This window comes from Petaurus breviceps, unplaced genomic scaffold (assembly GCF_028583685.1).
Source record: "Petaurus breviceps papuanus isolate PSGF00001 unplaced genomic scaffold, PetGlider_PUasm1.0 90702, whole genome shotgun sequence".
NCBI classification, from domain to species: Eukaryota; Metazoa; Chordata; class Mammalia; order Diprotodontia; family Petauridae; genus Petaurus; species Petaurus breviceps.
In genome coordinates, this window is record NW_027187317.1 from 2,527,508 (window position 1) to 2,550,654 (window position 23,147).

Here is a 23,147-nt window from a genome sequence, read left to right on the forward strand (position 1 = left end):
AGGTGTGTTTCTTTTCTAAAGGAGTTAAGGAAAGTTGAATAAAAGTGAACACCTTGGGCATGCGCCAGGCAGTCACGCACGGGCGCACCTACCCCGTCTTCATTGGCTAGAATGGATTGTACATTACTTACATCACTCTCTTGCGTAGGAATGTCCTATGGGACGCAAGGAGGGACCTGCCCCTAAAAAACGCTTTTCTTTTTTTTTTTTTAAAGTGTCTCGACTAGTAGGGTTTCCAGGATTATCACAAGTAAGTTCCTAACCTCCTTCCCCTCCAGCCAAAGAAGTTCCCATACATTGAGTAGAGGACTAAAGCAAGTTTGACAAGTTTCACTACCTCGTTTATCCTTTAAATAGGTGTCTGAGGATATTCAGGTACTCCTGTTAATGAAATCAATGTCAAAACTTGACTTGGCCTGGATTACCACCCACCTATTCTCATTCCCACTCCCATGGCTTTTTAGTGCCAGGCCTGGGGATTAGGAATGGTGTTAACATTTCACGTAGTGATTTTTTTGTGATCTTATTGGTATGCGCTACCTAGATCGTTTTGATGGCTGGTATAACAACAAACCAAGGCAGACCCGAATGCTAGGCTTAGTCTGATTGTTAAAATCCAAATTACTTCTCATAAACGTCAAAGGATAAAGAAGGAAACTAAAATAGTAATTAGTTTTCTACTGTCCTTATAGGCATTATATTATAAACTCAATAACTATATTAAATGCATGGGTCGTGTGTTGGGTATTGGTGGCATGACAAACTTTCACTTTTTATTATTGGATCAAAGAGCGATTGCTGTGCTACCAGTAATGGAAAGAAATTAACATGGTTTGTTTCAAGGTTTAATTTATGCACTAAGTCAGAAGTAGGAGGAAAAATCACAAAATATTAGGCATATAAGGAACAGGGTCAAGTATTCCTTTGTAAGCAGACACAATGGAAAGCAATCTGAAGCAAGAATTTTCAAACATTTTGAATAAGTGGAACACTTTCTAACTTGTCTTGATTGTTAAAAAGATGTACCCTACCTTTGACAATTACTACCGTAGCTTTGTTACCCTGGGCAAGTGATGACCTCTTTGTCCTTCAGTTTTCTCATCTGCAAAGTGACCATAATAATATTTGTTGTGAGACTCAAATGGGATTGTATAAGTAAAGTGCTTTGGAAACTTTAAAACACAAAACAAATATTATTCTATTATTATTAGGATGGGGCCAGAGCTGAGCTAGCAAACACAATATGTCCACTGTCTCGATGCTTTCAAGGAAAATCTTGGGATTCCTTGGAACATGATTTGACAAACTATGGCTAAAAGTTCAATCGTATCATATTTGCCAATTTATTACACCTTGAAGCTATGGTCCTATTAAATGTGCTTGTCTTGGTTCCCTGGTATCTTGCATATTGTGCAACAAAAGACTGGCATGAAATATGACAGTTATTGAGCTGTCCTGATAACTGACTGTATCCTTCCTAATATATTCTTCGATTCCAATATACAAAGCCAAGTTGCACCCTGCTTTTTTGTTGTTTCCACGGAACCTAAGTGAGAGGAAAGGCACCATGCTTTAAATTCCTCTTCTACTTTGTCAGCTAACCTTATGTGCTATTTAAAAGGTGCCTTATACCTGGGACATGGCTCAGATTTTTTGACAAGACTCATCTTTTTGTTTTTTATGTTAACATATCACATCAGTAGTTGGAATGATTTTTAGAGTATGACTTCTATTTGATGGTCAGGATATTTCGTATCTAATGGGTATTTTTTGATTCTTCACTTTTTTGAGTGTCAGGCAAGAAAGAGTTAAAAAAAAAAAAGAAGGTAGGGTTCTAGGACCCAGAAGGTTTTTTTAGAAATGGAGGAGAGGAAACTGATTGAATTGTGGTTTGGGCTGTTAGTAAGGAAGTTACCTGTTTCCTGGTAGCTGATTTTACTCTTCACGTGCATCTACTACAAAAAAAAGGTATTTTTCAGTGAGAGTTATAATCATTTATCGAGATTCTTTGCCATATGTCAGCGTTAGGGGAAGAAAAAGGAGCCAAAAAAGAGCTCTCAATTACAGACCGTTTTGTTACCTAGATCAATTCCATTTTTTCTCAACAAATAAAGCAAGATTTGTTTGTTTTGGGAAAAGGTAGGAAAAAAGGTCAAACTTTTCATAATAATGACTAAATTACTTATTTCATTTAGGACTAAAGAATGCATTAGAGACTAAAGTGGAGATTGTTGATTCTTTGCAGCCTAACAATGAATGCTTTAAGGCATCTATTCATGACCAGTCGCTTTTGCCTTTCTTGTTTCTTCTGATTGTGTAGCTTTATATTATTTTGACAGATTGTTCTACTCTGGTGGTGGGAAAGGAAAGGAAAATCACTAAAATATTTTCTTTGGAAGAAATACAGTTTTACAAACCTGTGGCAAGGTAGCTAAGTCTTAGGTGAGGACTGGTAAGGCTTAAATGATTAACAATTTCGAAGGTAATGGATACCTCTCAAGGTTAACAATACAGTGAAGGAAACTGGCCTACTTAACAACAAATAAAAATGCTAAGTAAAATAAGAACGAAACAACAGCACACATTTTAAAATTGTGAGTTTTACAGACCAAAGTGTGTTGCAAATTAGAGATTGGAAGAATACTTTTGTTTTAAAATCAGACTCTTTGGTTTGTGTGAACAGTGTGAAGGCAAATCACATTCATGTACTTTCTCCTGTTTCCAGTTTTTAAATGGTTTCTAAATTAGTAATAGTTATAACAACTGTTCTAAGCATTATGCCTTATGTGCTGTACACTGTCTGTAAAACAGAAAGGAAAGGATGTTGTATTTGTATTTGAAACTGAAATAAAATGAACACAAACAGAGCTACACATCTTTCCTATCTTTTTTGTCCTTAAGAGGGCTTTCAAACATTTCATGTTTTATCATTTTGACAATTTTATAGAGAATATGAAAAGTGCTTTGTAAATACAGTAGAGTGGTAGAAAAATTTGATTTGGAATAAGAAATATTTCCTGCATGTCGGTCACTCTGGACCTCATTCTTCTCATTGATAAAATGAATTTGACTTTGAAGATTTCTTCTATCTCTAAATTGTATGATCCTGTGACTTTAAAGCACTATTTAAACATGAACTATCATGAGCTTTATTAATAACTCTCCTTATTTTATTGCTGGAAAAACTAAGATCTTGCCCAAGATCTTCCCGCTTGTGGAAGGACAAGAATTCAGTTCTGCAATCATTCTCAATTCTGTTTTGTGCCAGCTCCATAATAATCATGTTAGTGGCAAGAGATGATGAAGAGAGAATAATGAGGCTAGAATTAGAGCATTCAATTCAGTAAACATACATTATTGTTACTGTGTGTGTGTGTATACTTACATAGGGGGTGGAGTGTGTGTGTGGGGGGTGATTTGTACAGTTTACCTTGGATTTCTCCCTGCCTTGGAGCTAATCAAATTTCTTTTTAAAAGGCATACTTACTCCTGGAAGCTGTTTCTTTCTTTCTTCTGGGCCACCACCAAATTGTCCCTCCCATAACTCCCTAATGGAAAAACCACCTAATTTCCCTAAAGACTTTGACTTCTCTTTAGTTCCATATTTTTATTTTCTTCTACCTGGCTATATATAATGGGGGAAGAAAACCGTATTGTTATGGAAGGAGCCCTGACTTTGGAGTCAGAAGACCTGGCCCTCAATCCTGTTTCTGTGAGCTTTCTAGTTGTGTGATCATGGACAAATCAATTAATTTTTCTGAATTTCATTTTCCTTATCCAAAATGAATAGGCTGGGCTGTATGAACTTTGAGGCTCCTTTTAGCTGTAGAGCTCTATTCTTATCTATGATCTATACATTCCCTTAAAAAGACAATAAGCAAATAGCTGTTTAATTCTGTACCTTAACCTTAAATTCCCAGTATTTGTTATACGGTAGAGGCATAAAATAGTACAGGTAGGTGGTGCAGTGGATAAAGTGTCAGGCCTGGAGTCAGGAAGATTCTTCTTTCAGAGTTCAAATCTGGCCTCATACACTTACTGGCTGTGTGACCCTGGAAAAGTCACTTAACCCTGTTTGCCTCAGTTCTTTATCTGTAAAATGATCTCTAGAAGGAAATGACAAACCACTCCAGTGTCTTTGCTAAGAAAACTCCAACTGGGATCATGAAGAATTGGTCACAACTGAAACTACTGAACAATAATAACCTAGAGACAAAGTAAATTAATAAATACACTTCTGAAATCAGCATCAGGAAGATTGGTTCTAGTCACTTCTCTGATACACTTATTAGCTGTGTGAGCCCAGACAGGTCACTTAAATTCTTTGGGCCTTTGGTAACTCACTAGACCTCATCTATCTCATTCAATTCCCTAGAACTTTTCTACTAAATCATACAGAAGGAGATCTTTATTGGTAGAAGGAGTTACAGTCAGGGAGTTTCTTGTGTTTAAAAAATTTCAGGTCATTTATATCTATTGTAGAGTATCATCTAAGTGTAAAATCCATTTTGAAATAAATTTTCTTGTAAAATCATAATTTCTTTTTGAAACAGAAACAGTAAGAACCTTGAAAGATGTGTTTGATTCCAAAGCAGTAGTAACTCGATTTTTGAGAAAAACTTTGTTAGTCAACCTCCACTAAAGTCTCATTTGGGTGCCTCATCCTGGCATGGAGGTGGATCCGGATTTGGAAGCTTAAGTCAACACAAAGCACAAACTCTGGCACATCTCCTAAGTGGAAAATGCTTCAATTCCAGCCCCTGAAATGGACTGAGCCTCTGTTGTTTAAAAACCAGCCTACCTAAATTAGAAATTCATCAAGCTCTGTCACTTAATATGAGGGGAACTTTGGGCAGATATTCCCTTAACTTAACCTCCTTTAAGTTAGTTTCCTCATCTTTCAAAGAAGGGAATTGAATAGACGGTCTTAATATCCCTCCTACCTGTAAAATGTGAAAATACTGTAATCACCAGAAGGTAGAAAATCAGGTAATAAACATTGTTTGGCCCTGGCTTCCTTGGAGGCTCAGGTAAAGTTTCACTTTTCTATAGGAAACCTTTCCCAGTCCCCCATAAAGGTAATGCCTTCCTTCTGAGAATGCCTCCAATTTATTCTGACTTTATCACATTGTAGACTCTGAGTTCTTTGAGAGCAGGGACCATGAGTTGCCTTTCTTTGAACCCTCTATCAATTAGCACAATATCTGGCTTATAGTAGGCACTTAATAAATATTCAGGAGGATTGTGAATTACTAAGGCACTGAAAGATTATCATCTGTACATGAAACTAGACTAAGGTTATAAAGAAAAAGTACAGGTGAGTTGAGTAAAAAACAAAATGACTTGGATTCATTTGGCGACTACTAAAGTTATATACATGTGTTCGTAGATAGATAATCTTTAAAATCCTGAAAATAGTGGGTTTCTGGCAGAACTTTCACTATATGGATTTAATTCAATCGACACCTCTATGCAAATATAGGAATAAGTGAAATTGGTAGTTTATGTTGCCTCTGGATTAACTTGGGGCTTCTTTTGATTTCTTTTCAGTGTTCATCATGGCTTCCAATCCATCTGTCTTGATTCGATTGGTTGCTTCAGCATATTCTATTGCTCAGAAAGCTGGAATGATAGTCAGAAGTGTGATGGCTGGGGGTGATCTTGGAATTGTGGAAAAGGTACTAAGTTACGTTTCATTTCTTACTAATTTATGTTTGCTTAGCTCTAGCTAAATAATTGGTTCTGACAATCTTGTCAAAAATAACATGTTTTTTATTGGGAAGGTATGAGAGCTTTGTCCCATATGTATGGGGCAGTAACAGTAGCTGATATTTAGAGTGCTTTGTTTCCAAAGCACTTTACACATACTCTGTCATCTGATTTTAATAGAATGAACAGTTGGAAATCTTAAGCTTTATGTGAGGCTTGCTTAAATTTTAGTTGTGAGCAGTATTCAGAAGGACACTGTACTTTTGTTCAAACCCTTCTTCTGTTACTCATTACCTTTTCAGTCTTGGACACTTAACCTTCTTGGGTCTCAGTTTCTTAACCTATGAAATGAAGAGGCTGGACTAGTTGGCCTGTGAGGTCCATTCCAACTCTCTATATATGATCCGTGATTCTTAGAGCCCATTTACCCTTGTGATTATTCACTAGCCCTCGTTAAAATGTTTCAAACCCTAATTTATTCTAATATATTGTGATTTCTCATATAGTCCTTATTAAGTGTGGCAATTTTAATAAAATGTGACAGTTACCAAGTACTTCTTCATCTTTGAAACATTTAAGTTTCATTGGTCTTCAGAGCCCCTTGATGATATAATATAATCTACAGTCCCCACATGGTATTTTTCTTTCTAATACAGTAGTTACAAATTGGGACAATAATTATAGTAGCAGTTAGTTACAAGAACTATCCCCATGCATGTATTTCAACTTTTAAAATATATTTATCTATATCATCTATATTCAGCCTTAATAATATCATACCATTAAGCACAAATGTGTAGAAACTGTTTTTTTTGCCTTTATTTGTATCCCTGACTTAGCACAGTGCCTGGCATATATATAATAAGCACTTACTGAGTTCTAGTTGATTCACCGACCAATAGAGTCAGTGATGGGTGGATAAGAGTGGGGAGAAACATGAGGCAGGGAGAACAGTTAGCAAGCTGTTGCAGGAGTCTGGGCATGAGGCTATGAGGACTATACAGGGGCAGTAGCTGTGTGAGTAGAGTGAAGGCGACATATTTGAGAGATGTTAAGGTAAAATGATAAAATCTGGCAACAGAATAATTGGATAAGTGGGGTGAGTGGAAAAAGTATAATGGAAAATCCTAAGAAGATGGAGGGAGGGAAGGGACACCCACTGTTAGAGGGCAAAGATCCAGCAAAGAAAAATCAAAAGAGTAGTCAAGCAGATATGAGGAAAACCAGTAGGAATCTGTGTCATGAAAACCTAGAGAGGTGAGAGTATTCAGAAGGAGAGGGAAGGGGGGTATCACCATTCCTTTTGATCCAAGTGCTTGCCCCCTCACCTGAACTGCCCAAGGCTGTGAAAGGATACCACCCTTGGCTCATAATACTATTGACTTTGAAAATCTCTAAAATTTTCACTTAATGATTAACAAATGCCCACCTGATCATACCCTCCACATCCTGGTTATTCTGAACTTCTTCAGGTTATCATCCATATTCTACTTTATGCCCTCTACTGCCTGATTCCCAATTGCTTGTTCCCATCCCTTGCAAGCTAAAGATACAGATAAGCAAAAGTAAAACATTGTCTGCCCTCTGGGATCTTACTGGGGGAAGTCATTTTCACAAAAGAAAGCTGAAAAGGGGAGGGGTGCACCAGAGAGTAGAATAGGCTTCCCTGTAGGTGCTGTTTCCCATCACTAAAAAGTTCAAGCCAAAGTTGGTTGACCATCAGAAATAATGTAGAAGGGATTTCAGTATTGAGAAGAGATGTTTGACTAGATGACATCTAAGTTCCTTTGAACTCCTAAGATGTTTTGAATTCTATTAAGAAACAAAAGGGGGTAGGGTGGGAAAATTGGGGATGGTCCAAGTAGAGAGAAATTCTGGGAATTTGTAGGACTGTTCAAAGATAGAAACCATATGCACTACTGTAGGAGGAAGACTAAAGACTGCTCATGGTGAAGATAACACTTTCACAATCATTTTCACCCTTTTTTGTAGACATCCTCTGTAGATCTACAAACCAAAGCTGACCGATTGGTGCAGATGAGTATATGTTCTTCACTGGCACAGAAATTCCCCAAACTAACAATAATAGGAGAAGAGGTAAAGGTTTTCTGGTGACAAAATTTGTCTTTGTTGTTAAGTTTAATTAATTTATTCATTTGAAAATTTAACTGGTTATAATACTTAATAAGTAGGTGCCTTGGATGCACATTGTTTTAAGGCAATTATTTCCAAACTTCATATAGCAAATGCTTGCCTTTCTTACAAAACAAAACCATTTTTTCATAAAATAGTCCATGCATTATCTTTATCTCCTATTCTATTCAAATAAAATTAAGAATGTTACAATTTTATAGCAACAAACAAATCTTAAAAATCTAATTACATATGGCTATTTTAAATAATCTAAAATAATTATATAAGTAACAATAATAATATTACTATTGTGAGGGGTGGACCTGTTTTATGGTGCAATTTCTCAAAATATAGCGCCATTGATGTTACTTATTCTTTTCGCTGTATGGGCCTGGAGGCAGGAAGACCTGACTTTAGATGCAGCCTCATGCACTTAACTAGCAGTGTGACCCTGAGCAAATCACTGAACTTGTTTACCTCAGTTTCTTCATCAGTAAAATGGGATTAATAATAGCCTATTAACTTCCCAGGGTTATTGTGAAAATCAAATGAGATAATAATTGTAAAGCACATGTGGTACGTGGTACATAGTAAGCAGTATTGTAAATGTTGACTCTTTTTCAAAGGTTAATCAGGCCCGATTTTATACAATGAAGACGTTATTAACGTCAGTAAAACTGGCATTGCTTGATTTTTTAAAGCACGAGGCTCTTTCTTTGCCTGGAGCCCAGATAGATTTTCAGGTCCACTAGCGCCTTGTTATGCTGGAGATTGGGGGCCTCAGCCAAGCAGTCCGAGGCCAGATCCAAGCAGGACTGCGTGCACTCTTGCCCTCCGACCGCGAGGGGGCAGCAGTCCGGGCGCCCCCTTCCTCCTGCTTCTTCCTTTTGGGCAGCTGCTCCATCCGGGGCTTCTGGACACTGCAATAATCGGTTCCTCACTTTCCTCCCCGCCCCGCTCTGGTCCGCGATTTTCCGGGCTTGAGAGCTCCACGCCTTCCACCGCTGGCGGCTGGGGCGGTGGCGGCGATGTCAGCTGTAGGGACAGTTGCCGGCCGCGGCTTGAAACCGGCGGCTCCCTACCTGCCGCCGGCCGGGGACGGGCAGGGCAGCCGGGGGAGCTTCCTGGGCCCCCGTCCCCCGGCTGCGGTGGAGGCCATGGCCCGGCAGTTGCGGGGCTTGGACAAGGACTTGTTCCGGCAGCTGCTTAAGGTGGTGGTGAGTGCCCTGCAGGGCGAGGACTGCCGGGAGGCAACGCGGCGTCTCGTGGACTCGTCGCCACTGTCGGAGTCTCAGCTCGGCGTCCTCGTGGCGGGCATGTACGCGCTGCTCCGGGAGGCCCTGCGGCTGCCGGCGGCCGCCCTCAAGCCCGACGTTTTTCGGGAAGACCTCCAGCAGCTCCAGGTGCCCGACGATTTTGTGGCGGACTTTGCCAGCGTGGTCTTCGGCCCCCGGCGCCCCGAACTGGACGGCCCGGCCCGCGAGCAGGGCGCCCGGCTGCCCACGGTGGAAGACTTCAGGTGGAGGGTGGACGTGGCCATCTCCACCAGCTCGCTGGCCCGCTCCCTGCAGCCGTCCATCTTGATGCAGCTGAAGCTCTCGGACGGCCAGGCCCATCGGTTCGAGGTGCCCGTAGCCAAGTTTCAGGAACTGAGGTACAACGTTGCCTTGATCCTGAAAGAAATGAACGACCTGGAAAAGAGGTGCATTCTCAAGATCCAGGACTGAGGCGCGCCCTCCGGGGTTAAGTTGGGCACCTCCCCAGGAAGCCTCCTCCGTGGTGAAGACCCAACCCACAGTCACGGGGCAGAACGTCTCCCAGCATTGTCTCGCTTCTCTGACTGCGCTGTAAACATTTTTCAATTAAAATATTGGTTGAGAAAAATTACCTTAAGTTAGGAGTTTTTTTTTCCTCCTAGCCGTTTATGTTTGAAATCAGTTTTGTATGATTGATAAGGAAACACTTTTTAAAATAAACAAAAGCTTAAGATTTTACAAGAAAAAAGATGATCCATCCAAGACTGGTGTAATCATCCGTTCTTATTCGAATGGAGAGCCCATGTGTCATCATTGTCTTTTGTAAATGGGTTTCTTATCTAGTCATATTTAGAAATACATAATGCATATCTTTAAAATAAGAATTGCTTTTGCCGGCTTGTTAAGTGATTAGTAAGTTATGTCATTTCTGCTTCTTTTCAGGGCAGTTATTTTAAAAATTGGGAAACATGAAAATATTTTGTAAATTTATAGCTATAAATTTCAGAAGAGCAGAGAATTCATCTCTTTCTTGATCAACTTATTATCTTGAGGACCTTGCATTGATTCATTTAGGGAATCAAAGTTTTTTAAAGCATTCCACCAAATATAAAAGCCTTCAGGAGAAAAAAATACCACGGTTTTGTTTTATCATTATTATTTTAATACACCCCCCCATACACACCCAAAGAAAAGAAGTTGACGTTTGTTTCTTTTAGTTCAAGCAACCTGTTATTCATGACAAAGCCAGAGAGTTTCACAATACTATGGAATGGAGGTCCTTGAACTTTTTGGGTTCCAGAACTAATTTTCACTCTTAAAATTATTAAAGACTTCATAGAATTTTTGTTAATATGGATTGTATCTATCAATGTTTATGGTATTAGAAATTAAAACCTATAAAATTTAAAAATATTTCACTTAACAAAATCATTACATGTTAACACAAATAACTTCTTCAAAAACAAAACAGCCTTTTCCAAAACAAACAAAAAAAAACAAACTTAAGTGAGAAGTAGTACTGTGTGCCATGTTTTTGCCAATCTCTTTAGTGAATGGTTTAATGCAAGACAACTGGAGTCTCATCTGCTTCTGCATTCTATCTATTGTGATACGTAGTTTTAATTGAAAGTATATGAAGAAAATCTGCCCTTACACAGGTGTGTAGTTGGAAAAGGGGAGTGTTTTATTAGGTAATTAAATAGGTAAAAATGTTTTAGTATTACTGTGAAAATAGTTTTAACCAAGTGGATTCCCTGAAAGGAGGTCTGATCTCTCTGAGAGTCACTGCTATACAAAAACCTCATTCTTAACTCCTGAATTTTCTCCATACTTTTGTAAAAAAGTTTTTTTTTTTTAACAGACTTAAAATCTTTTACTCTTGTAACTTGAAAAGTGAGCTTTACCTTCATTTCTCAATGTAAGTGATTATGAAACATGCAGTAAGTTCTGACTACATGAAGACATCTTTAACTTTTACTTGTAGACTGGTAAGATGGGAGGAGCCTATAGTTTGCAGTGATAGGAAATTAATTGAATTCTTGCCACTTAATACTTGGCAGGAGGGTTGCTTTAGATCACCTCTCAAGGCCCTTTTTGCTATATATATATGTATATATATATATGACCATTGTTATATCTAGACATCAGTAGAGTTCCATTGGCATAGAATACAGTACATTTTCCCCACACTACATCAGTTTTCCTAAAAAATCCATCAGTTGGAAAATTTTTTTAATGTGGCATTATCAATAGGCTTACAGAATAACAAATTTTCCCTAACATTGTCTTCACCAATATGTTAAAACATAGATAATCTATCCTTAATTATGTATATTATTTCATCCACTTGAAATTCAAAATTCAAAGATTTAAGTTTCTTATTTGATTACTGAAGTGTTTTACATGTGAGAAATTTCTTCTGTCACGGCAGTCAATGATTAAAAGATGAAAATGACTTGAAGTTTAATATTCTAATGGGAGACAAACATAATAAATATAAAGAAATCAAATACATATAAAGTAGTTTGGGATCGAAGGAAATGGCATTTGTGAGAATCTGGAAGGACAAATAGGTGTCACAATAGTGTGATGGGTCTGTAGTCTGGAAGACCTGCATTTAAATCCTGCCTCTGATAGAGCCCCAGGGCAAGTCACCTTTGTATCCTCATCTGTAAAATAGGGCTGATAGTAGCATCTATTTCACAGAGTTCTTCTGAGTCTTAAATGAGTTAATATTTAGGAAGCACTTTAGTGTGGTGGCTGGTGTATAGTAGGTGTTTCACCTTTATTTTTGTATGTATACATATATATACCTATGTAAACATAGATCAAATATATTCCACAAATTTCTTTAAAAATAACATTTTTGCTACAAAATTAGATGAAAATCTTAATTTATTTTCAATAAAATGAGATGGTGGATTTTATAAATTCCTTATAATTAGAAGTTGTTAAAAGACAGATTCTGCACACATTTATACATTTCGTTTCATTTAGTTATTTCAACTAAACAAAGAAATGACTGACCATACCAGAGATTATTCTAGTAGCAACAGTAGTCACCACTCCTAATTTATTCTTTTCTTTATCAACTCTAATTTAGCTCAAGGCTTCCCCAGTGTAACATTGGCCTTTTAAAAGAGCATTCCACCTGCTGTCTTCAAGAAAGGCCCTTATAAGAGCAACATAAAAATGATCCTGGGAAAAGTAAAATTTTACTTGAAAGGAGTCACACAGTGGGGTAAACATGAGTGGTCTTATTAATAACTTGATAATGTTCCTTGTTTTTCTTTTTAAAAATACTTTTCCAAGATCACAAGGCTAATAAGTGTGTAAAGTGTCTGAGGTCGGATTTGAACTCAGGGCCTTCTGACTCCAAGCCAGTCCTCTATTCACTGTACCACCTAGCTGCCCCTTTATCATTCTTTTAAAAAAAAATTTGAGTTCCAAATTCTTTCCCTCCCTACCACACTTCCCTCAGCTACTGAGAAGGCAAACAATATATCAATTATACATGTGGAATTGTGCAAAATATATTTCTCTATTAGCCTTATTGAAAACAAAAAGGGAAGAGAAAACTATTTCAACTTGTACAAAGAGTTCATCAGTTCTTTCTTTAAAGGTGGATAGCATTTCTTATGAGTTCTTTGGAATAGTCTTGGGTCATTGTGTTGATCAGAATAGCTAAGTCTTGCACACTTAATCCTTGTTACAATATTGCTGTTACTATGTGCAATGATATGGTTTTGCTCACTTTGCATCAGTTCATATAGGTCTTGCCATGTATTTTCTGAAACCATATCCCCATCACTTCTTTTTTGCACTTGTATGGTTTTTTTCCAATTACATGTAAAGAGAGTTTTCAACGTTCAATTTTCTAAGATTTTGAGTTCCAAATTTTCCTCCCTTCCTTCCCTCTTCCCCAAGACAGCAAGAATCAAAATAGGTTTTATACTTGTACAGCAAAAAATAGGTTATACATGTACAATCATGTTAAACATTTCTACATTAGTCATATTGTGAAAGAACCAGAAGGGGAAAACTATGAGATAAATTTTGCATCTGGAAGGAAGGAAAGGATTTTGTGGAATAGAAGTTTTAAGAGGATGTTCCAGGCGTGTACCTGGGGCAGCAAATGGACTGCAAATGAAGTAAAATTTGTTTTATGCATAATATGTCAATTTCATTCATACCAGTAGCGTCAAGTGATACCAAATTTCTTCTATTTTTTTACACTTAATTTTGTTACCACTGACATACAGTGTAAGCAGTTTTTTTGCTGTCACAGACATCAGTTTTGGAAATGTTTTTCCTTGCTAAGAATATGATTTTTCTCTGGAAAAATTTTCTTGTCTTGCCAAAATATTATACACCTATACTTTAAAGCTTTTTTTATTAATTAGGTTTCATATTATTTGAAGTATAAGTATTACTCATGCAAACCAAGTGGTCTTTTTGTCAGTAATTATTCTTGTGAATCTTTGTAACTAGGACATATATCCTAGATTTGGGCTTTTTGTTTTTTCTGTCCTTCATTTCCTTACTAAATTTAAATTTACTTAAGCTATCTCCATTTTTTATTAGATTTTCTGCTATTTTGTGGACTTTTGATAGTTGTTTTCTATCATGAAGTGATATTGTTTTATTTGTACAAAAATTGAGACAGCAAAAAATGTCAGACACTTAAATTTGTTGCAAATTTCAAACCATTCAAACTTACTATGAAGTTGTTTTTTTTCAGTTTGCAGGATTTTTATAGAGAAACAGAAAAAACACTCTTTAAACTCAAATTGCAGGATTATTTGAAAACCAACTTACGTCATAATTAAAATGATGTTAAAATATAACGTTACAGTACTTTTAACTTGCACAAAAGATGGTTTAATTTCAAATTTAAACAGATATTCAAATACTGCTAGCAATTTGTAATGGTGACAGGTTATACTGAGGTCAGTCTTCAACACCAACTCAAATTTGACTTTGTTCATACTTTTCATTCATTTTGAATTGGAGAATATTTTTTTGTAATTTTCTTGACTTTGATTTGAACTTTTTTGATTTTTAAAAGTGGATTATTTGTAATTATACAAAAAAAATTAAATAATTTTGGCCAGTGCTTCACCCCTGCACCCAGATCTTGTCTCACCACAGAGGGGCACACCTCCACAGTTTGAAAAACTTTACACTTGGGCATAGTATATCAAAGTATCATAGATTTAGAACTTAAGCAACCCCTCTCCAACCCCCTTATTTTGCAGATGAGGAAACTGAGATGCAGAGACGTTTAGTGACTTACCTAAGGGCATATAGGTAGTAAGTAGCAAGAAATGGGGCTTGAACTCAGACCCTGTGGCTCCAATCTATCACTCTTTAAACTCATCATACTTGCTTCTAGCTTATAGGGAAAGTGTGGCATTATGAAATACTTCATTTATTTAAATTCTATCACAGAAGATAGTATCCTGTGGCTGAGGGCACAGACACTGGCAACCTGTACCACCCCCCTTGCTTTACCCTGCTACATGGTCTTATAAAGGGTTCAGTGATAAAGATGCCTGCTTCTAAAGGGAATTGCACTCTAATATTCCTGAATTTGATAATAACCCCCGCCATTGCTATTCCTCTAACACATTTACTTTTAGGCCTTGCCTCAGGTTTCCCCAGAAAGTAATGAGTGAGAGAAAAAGGGAAGAGTTCTGTTAACGAAAAAATGTATTGTACAAGACTTTTCAGAAGTAATTTTCAGTAATTTGACTTTTAAATTCAAGCCATGTTATTGAGGGAGAAATGTCCAAATTGCCAGAATCCTTATACTCTCGAACATCTTTCATCACATTTTAGAGGAACATAGGATTCTTGAACAGGGACATTTCATAATATGATCAAACAGTCACACAGCTCAGGGTTAACATGTTGTTCAAACAGAACAATAATGCCAACCACTTTATCATAGAAGTCACATTCTAACTGCCTATCTGTGTTGTTCGGTCCTTTTCAGTCGTCTGACTCTTCATGACCCCATTTGGGATTTTCTTGACAGAGATTCTGGAGTGATTTGTCATTCCCTTCTTCAGTTCTTTTTACAGATGAAAAACTGAGGCAAACAGGGTTAAGTGACTTGCTCAGGGCCACACAGCTAGTATGTGTCTGAGGCCAAATTTGAACTAAGGAAGATGAGTCTTCCAGACTCCTTAGCATTCTATCCATTGCACCTACTAGTTATCCTATGTGTGGTGTTGTGTGCTCCCAATAAAATATAAGCTTCTAAAAAGCAGAACTATTTAACTTTTGTTTTTGTAATCCCAGTACAGCACAGTGCTTTTCACGTAGTGTTTAATATTTGTTGGATTGAATTAGACAGTAGAAAGGATAGAATATCTAGCCATAGATTTATTTATACTGGCTTTGAGACAATTACATCTTTTTTTTCTTAATTTCTTTTTCTAAAGATTTTGCTTAAACAACTGGAGGAGGGGCGGCCAGGTAGCACAGCGAGTAAGAGCACCAGCTCCAGTGTTGAGAAGACCTGGAGATCGAATCCCGGGCTCAGACACTTAGCACCCACCCAGAAACACCTGGCTGTGTAACCTTGATCAAGTTACTTAACCCCAATTGCTTAGAGGCGGCCAGGTGGCTCAGCGAGTAAGAGTACCGGCTCCAGTGTCGGGATGACCTGGATCAAATCTGGGCTCAGATACTCAGCACCACACCCAGAAATAATAACTGGCTGTGTAACCTTGAGCAAGTTACTTAACCCCGATTGCTTTAAAAAAAAAAAAAACAACTGGAGGTTGTTGGGTGAAGGATTAGAGCACTGGGTTTGGATTCAGAAAGACCTGAGTTCAAATATGGCCTCACACTAGCTGTGAGACCCTTTGGGAAGTCACTTAACCTTGTCTGCCTTAGTTTCCTGGCTTGTAAAATGGGAATAATAATAGCACCTATTTTACAAGGTTGTTATGAGGTTTAAATGAAATAACATTTGTACCCCAATTGCCCTCCAAAAGGCAAAAAATACAAAAACAAAAAAAAAGAAATAACATAGCATAGTGCCTAGTATACAGTAGGCACTTAATCGATGCTTGTTTCCTCTCCTTCCATTTCTTCACTCCCTCCCTTTACTCCTTCCTTCCTGTATTTTAGAGAATGAAATTGGCACATTTTAAACTGCTATAATGAATCAGATGTTCCCCTTTAACTATAATCCCAGGTTTGTTTGGGGTTGTTTGGTTTGTTTTTTGTTTTTTTTTGGAGTAACCCATGCCCCAAATAGTAGACTAGGCAGAAGTATTGAAACCTATGAAATGGTATTTCCAGTGCTATTGATGTATAGTAGTTTCTGTATAATGATATTTTCTTCCAATGTTCTTTCTTTTGATTTAGGATCTGCCTATTCAAGAAGTAGAACAAGAGCTAATTGAAGATGGTCAGTGGGAGGAAATTCTGAAGAAACCATGTCCTACACAGTACAGTGCTATCAAAGAGGAAGATGTAAGATGAATATTTATGATTAACTTAATTTTAGACCAGAGTTTGCCTTCTAAGACAGACATTAAATTAATTAACATTGTAAGTTTTAATAATATATAATCATGTTTACATGTGTGGTGCTATTTAAAAAAAATTTTATTCAACATTTGTGAAAAATGACAGCAATGAAAATTAATTTTTTTTTGGAGGGGGGAAGGCAAGGCAGTTGGAGTTAAATGACTTGCCCAAGGTCACATAGCTAGTAAATGTGTCAAGTGTCCAAGGTTGTATTTGAACTCAGGTCCTTTTGACTCCAAGGCCACTGTTCTATTCACTGTGTCACCTAGCTGCTCCCAAAATTAAATTCTTTAAGAGCTGAGAAAGTATAATCAAAAGTGTTTGGCAGTGGGGGACTGGGAAGTGAAAGTAGTTTTATTCTTTTTTAGTCAGGACTTGGAACTTCATCATTGTTGGGAGAATTCCTTTTATTAATATGGATGTATGCAGATTAACTAACTTAGAATCTCAGGTAACTGCTTGGTAGTAAGAGTTGAAGTGACTGGTTTATGGTCATGAAGTGAGCATATGTCAGAGTCAGGATGTTAATTTCAGTCTTCTTGACTCCTTGTCTGGCCATCTCTCCAAATAGCATAAAAATATTTCAGGTCCCAGAAACAGGAATATTTTTGCAGGCAGATAACAGTACTATTACTTGACTTTTTGTTCTTGATCCCTCTGAAAATGCATGAAGCCATTTCTTCATTTAGAGAATTAAGATCACCAAACAGTTTTAACTAACCTTGTCCAAAAGGGAGGATGAAGCAAAATGACCTTTCATTAACAAAAGCTTTTCTGATGCTTTTGTGTATTTACCTGTGACCTTGGATAAACACTGCTTCTTTCTTTTTTCATATTAAGCCTCTTTATTCATTTATTAAACACATATTCAGTACTTACTACCTACATAGTTTTGCTCAGTGACATCAAACTCAAATAGAAATGAATCCCTACTGACCGCATATTGGCTTAGAAAACCAAAATTTAACATTATTTATGTTTTATTATATTTTTATTTATTTTGTTAAACATTTCCCAATTGCATTTAGTGCATTTGCATTGCGGTCTGGCCACCCTGAGGAATTTTGTGAGTCACAAAGGACTCTGAGTTTGACACCTTTGTTGTTGGATATACAGTGGTAAATATGGTATGATCCCCAGCCTCACATAAAGTATATCCTTTTTTTTTTTAAATCTCTCTACTTCTATCACTACTTGTAATAATTTCCAGTTTTCAGTGTCCACAATTAGATTTTTAAACTTTGGGGAGAAACAGTGATTTTGATTTATTGCCAATTTTATGAGCCATTCGTTTTTCTGTTGTATATAAAAGATTTGGAATGATGGTATAATAAAGTAGATAATAACTTAGAGTCAGAAAATCAATAAATAAATCAGCAAGCATTTATTAAGTGCCTATTATGAACTGCCAGGAACTATACTAGGTGCTGGGTGTATGAGTATAAAGAATAAAACATCTCTACTCTCATCAAGCTTATATTGCAATGGAGAAGACAATAAGTACATATAAATGTAGACACCAAGTAATGAAATGTAAAGTCATACAAAATAGCTAAACTACCAAGGTAATGCATCTTAAAGGAAAAAGGAGTCTGTGAGATAGACAGCAGTATTGAAGCAGTGCATAAGACATGTGAGATATACTGTGCAAAGACATGGAGACTGGATGTAACAATGTTGTGTGAGAAACAGAGAAAAAGCCAGTTTGGCTGTATCACATAGTATTGGAGAATAGGATTGGGGTGGGGAGGTGCAGGGAGGAGGAGTCATATACTAGAGGCCAGAGAGATAGGACCTCATTTCTTTTTTTTTGCGAGGGGAAGGTAGGGTAATTGGGTTTAAGTGACTTGCCCAAGGTCACATGGCTAGTTTTGTGTTAAGTGTCTGAGGCCGGATTTGAATTCAGGTCCTCCTGACTCTAGGGCCAGTGCTCTATTCACTCTGCCACCTAGCCACCCCCAAAGGCCACCTAATTTAATGTAGTTTAATTTATACTTGTGATTTTATTTCCTGAAACTGAATCTTTTCTTTGCTGTTTTTCAGCTTGTTGTATGGGTTGATCCTCTGGATGGCACCAAGGAATATACTGAAGGTCAGCTTCTTATTTGTAGTTCTGTATGGCAAAACTAGTTTTATCAATTTAATACAAACAAATAACAGAGCCTGTTTCCAGGTCCCTTGTATGACAAGCAGGTGTCATAGTCCATGTACCTTTCCCAAGACAGATACTGTATTCATGCTTTCCTTAACTGACCAATCTTTCCAGGGCTCCCTAGCCACTTTCCGCACTGTATATCATCCCTGTTACTCCCTTCCAGATTATATACCTACCCCTGTACCTTACCTTCTACATTCTGAGGTGGCTGTTTACACAGTGGATAGAATGCTGGACATGGAGACAGGAAGACCTAAATTAAAATCCAGTCTCAAACACTAGCTATGTAACTCTGGGAAAGTCATTTAACCTTTGTCTGCCTCAATTTCCTCATCTGTAATATGGGGGTTATAATAGCATCTACTTCCTAGGGTTGTGAAGATAAAATGTGCTAAGTGTAAGGTGTTTTGCTAACCATAAAGCACTATATAAATGCTAGCTGTTTCTCACATCATACCTTACCCTACAGAGATGAGCTTTAGTTAAGTATTAGTCAGCATTTCTTTCCTTTCCAAAGTTCTCCTTAGTGTTTACCCATCAGAAGGATTAAAGAACCAACAAATTAAGCTAAAACTGGCATCCTACTTGTGGAAAGAGACTGAAAGCCAGAGATTTGACTTGAATAGCATTCATATGTTTCCTGTTTTTCCATGTTTGAAGGGAAGGGCACACGTTATTTTTTTAATCATTTACATGTTTCATGGCTAAAACAGAACATTTTTTTTTTCAGGAATCTTAAAAACCTCTGATAATTAAGTTCTATTATGTATGAGATATTACATTAGATAAATGTGAGTCATTGTTACTATTGTTGATATCCAAACTTTTCTACAGATTGAAATATAATTGGGAAATGTTTGAAAAATAAATAAAAATACAGTATAAGTACAACATAGATAATGTTATTTTGTGGTTTTCTAATTTAATATGTGACTCACAATGATTCATTTCTATTTGAGTGTAACACCACTAATTTAGATTATGATGATAACGAGGCTGAAACTAGTTCTCACGTAGACCAGCAAGGGAGTTTTGTTTCCTTCAGCCAGCTGTATGAAATTTCATACATTTGGTCAAGAAAGACTGAGCATCATTTAGTTTGATCTATATTACCATTACAGATATAGTCTTTGTCTGCTCTCGGTACCTACACAGCTGCAGAGGATTAACCGAGGCTTAGTCCGGTGCCTTGCTTAAGACTAGCTCACAGGCTGTTGGATACTGAGCCCCAAATTCTGCCACCTAGTTGTGAGAACTGCTTCCCTTGTAGTTGGATTTTTCCATTGCTGATATCTTAGCTCCAGTTCATTGGCAGTGCTAGATAGCTCCCCTGCTGTAGGAGTTTGTCTCATTGATTAGATAGACTTTTTAAGACCTGGATTAGATACTGCCAGTGATAGATCCAGTAGCCATCATTTCCCAGGGCAAAAGAAATCTCAAACTGATGATTTTTAGGAGCCCCAGGAGGAGATATTACCACCAATTCCTGGCCCCAGGCCATTCTCAGGTCTCCTAGAACTTCCCAGTTAACTCCATCCTCACTTCTCTTCCTGTCTTTTCTTTTTAATATTGGTTATTCAAGAATCACGTCTACTTTGGGAATGTCTGTTTGGACATGAGGAAATCCTCCAACTTCTCCATAATCTCCCTGCGTCCAAATCTCAGTGGTATTGGGGATGCTGTGTTTCAATTTAAAGAGTGTTTACTAAGTGCCTAATCTGTACTAGGCACTCTGCTAGGTTCTGGGAATTCAGAAATGAACAGTATATCCTTACTCTCAAGGAGCTTCCAGCATAATGGGAGACATAAGATCTATACAGAAATAAACCTGCTACAAACTACATTATGATATGTGCAGAGGAGAGGTTCAGTAGGTGTTGAAACTCACAGTGAATGAGGAGATAGTAAAAGTTCACCAACCTGCAGTAGTACTGAAAGAATTGGCAGGTGTGATTGCTAAGCCACTATTTAGTGGTCTTGTCTGTGAAGAAGAAAAACAGTGGTCACTTTGAGCCAATATTTTCAGCAGGAATGGGTTGTGTTAGTTTAGCATTATTTATTTTTTGACAAGGTTTTTGTTTTTTTTTTTTACTAATAGCCTAATAAATGAAAGTAAAGCCACAGAACAGCATTATGTTGGGGCAACTAGATGGTGTAGTGGATAGAAGACGGCCTAGAGTCAGGAAGACTCATTTTCCTTAGTTCAAATCCCCCCTCACACACTTACTAGCTGTGTGACCCTAGGCAAGTCACTTAACCTTGTTTGCCTCAGTTTCCTTATCCTTAAAATGAACTGGAGAAGAAACTGGCAAACCACTCTACTGTCTTTCTTTGCCAAGAAAAGCCTAGTTAGGGTCACAAAGAGTCAGACACAACTGAACATCAAACAAACATTGGATTTCAAATGTAAGACATTTGATAAAGGCTTCCACATACCCTTGCCAAGATGTAAATATATGTACTGTATGTTAATACTGTTAGATTTGGCATTGATTTAATGACTGGAATCTAAAAGTAGTGATTAATAGATATCAACCAGGGAAGATGTTTCTAGTAGAGTGCTTTAGAGATTGATCCTTGTCCCTTGTGCTATTTGACATTTTTAATCACAGAATTTAGATTCTGTAAAAGAGGTAACATGTGGATTGATCAGAGCATATCTCTAGCATTTAACACAGTTCCTGGCACATAGTTAGTTCTTAGTAAGTAAATGCTTGTCGACTAATTGATTGACAATGTCTAGGGAGACTAGTACCTTCCTTATCATCACTGTCTAGATCTTTATCCTCCAGCAGATGCTCAAGAAAAATTAATGATATAGGAATATTAGACTGATGGCAACTCAAGTATCTCATGAATTGGGAAGACTGTGTGCTAGAAGGAGTACACAAGAAGTTCATTATCTCAAACAGATAAGGGCATTCTTCTTCTGGTCTCCATATAAATCTTGGCTCTGATGCCCAAGGAGAGCCTTCATAAGGAAAGATGGTCTACCAAGAATAGATTAAGAAAGACACTGATGAATACGAGTGGTACCAGCACATAATCAGTCTCAATCCCATAAAGATCTAAGCATATACTTCTTGCCAAATAGATTCCCATGGACTTTGATTTATACATGTTTGACTCCAGTATAAATAACATTTCCTATAAAATCCTTTCACAGAATCACAGAAAAGCAGATTCCCTTCCAATCCATCCTGGTACCTAGGGGTGGGGAACCTGGGGCCTTGAAGATACATGAGGCCTTTTAGATCCTCAGGGGCAGCCTTTTGACTGAGTCCAAGTTTTACAGAACAATTACTTTTATTAAGGGGATTTGTTCTGTGAAGTTTGAATTCAGTCAAAGAGCTACACTTGAGGATCTAGAGGGCCACATGTGGCCTTGAGGCTGCAAGTTCCCCACTCCCACTCTAGAGTATTCTAGAGAAAGGATCCTGTAATCTTTGCTTAGATACCTTTAAGTGACAGGGAGCCTACTACCTGAGAAAATTCATTCTACTTTTGAATGCCATCACTCGCAAGGAAGATTTTAAATTAAGCCTAAATCTAATGCCTAATTTCCATCCATTGCATCTGGTTGTCAGTCTTAATAATCTATTCCTTGATTCCCTTATCAGTTTCTTTCTTCAGCTCATTATTTCTTTTAGCACAGAAGTATTCTGTTACAGTCATATGCTATAACTTGTTCAGCCATTCCCCAGCTGATGGGCATCCTCTCAATTTCTAATTCTTGGCCACCACAAAAAAAGCTGCTATAAAAGTTATTGTACAAATAAGTCCTTTTCCTTTAAAAAAAAAACTCTTTGGGATACAGATCTAGTAGGGATATTACTAGATCAAAGGGTATGTATATTTGGATAGCACTTAGGGCATAGTTGCAAATTGTTCTCCAGAGTGGTTGGATCAGTTTACAATTCCACCAACAGTACATTAATGTCTCAGTTTTCCAACACCCCCTCCAACATTTATAATCATTTTCCTTTTCTGTCCTGTTAGCCAGTCTGATGTGAGGTGGTACCTCAAGAGTTGTTGTAGTTTGCATTTCTCTGATCAATAGTGATTTAGACCATTTATTTATATGACTATAGATAACTTTGATTTCTTTGTTTGAAAACTTCCTGTTTATATTCTTTGAACATATATCAATTGGGGAATGATTTGTAAAATAATGTAGTTATTGTTGCTTTTGACAGGCATCAAGGAGGCCTTCAGCCTTGCCCTAGATACGTGCACTAGCAAGACTGTGGACCTTTCTTTTGTGAACATCAGATCAACAAATAATCTCAGCACACACCGGACAGTTACCCACTAATCACCAATACACATCTTTTCCTTATTCCTCT

The 23,147-nt window shown here is 37.4% G+C and overlaps 2 protein-coding genes across 4 annotated transcripts in view; both read left to right on the top strand.

Moving 5' to 3' along the window:
* The first annotated feature begins 230 nt into the window (after positions 1 to 230).
* BPNT1 (3'(2'), 5'-bisphosphate nucleotidase 1) overlaps positions 231 to 23,147 on the top strand; it is a 36,443-nt gene continuing 13,526 nt past the window's right edge. Inside the window, exons 1-5 of one of the 3 annotated variants that reach the window (XM_069066009.1) lie at positions 231 to 250; positions 5,551 to 5,678; positions 7,702 to 7,806; positions 16,482 to 16,589; positions 18,690 to 18,738. In XM_069066009.1, coding sequence (XP_068922110.1) covers position 250; positions 5,551 to 5,678; positions 7,702 to 7,806; positions 16,482 to 16,589; positions 18,690 to 18,738 — 391 coding nt within the window. In that variant the 5' untranslated portion in view covers positions 231 to 249. Of the gene's footprint in view, positions 251 to 1,824; positions 1,969 to 1,990; positions 2,140 to 5,550; positions 5,679 to 7,701; positions 7,807 to 16,481; positions 16,590 to 18,689; positions 18,739 to 23,147 lie in introns of those variants that run through there. The other 2 variants (XM_069066010.1, XM_069066012.1) reach the window with 2 other exon arrangements.
* Positions 8,434 to 9,726, top strand: COMMD5 (COMM domain containing 5). The gene has a single exon (XM_069066013.1). The coding sequence runs from the start codon at positions 8,871 to 8,873 to the stop codon at positions 9,567 to 9,569; it is 699 nt and encodes a 232-aa protein (XP_068922114.1). The 5' UTR covers positions 8,434 to 8,870; the 3' UTR covers positions 9,570 to 9,726.

Coding starts and splice junctions, on each gene's coding strand:
- COMMD5 (XM_069066013.1), top strand. CDS start 8,871: ATGTCAGCTGTAGGGACAGTTGCCGGCCGCGGCTTGAAACCGGCGGCT.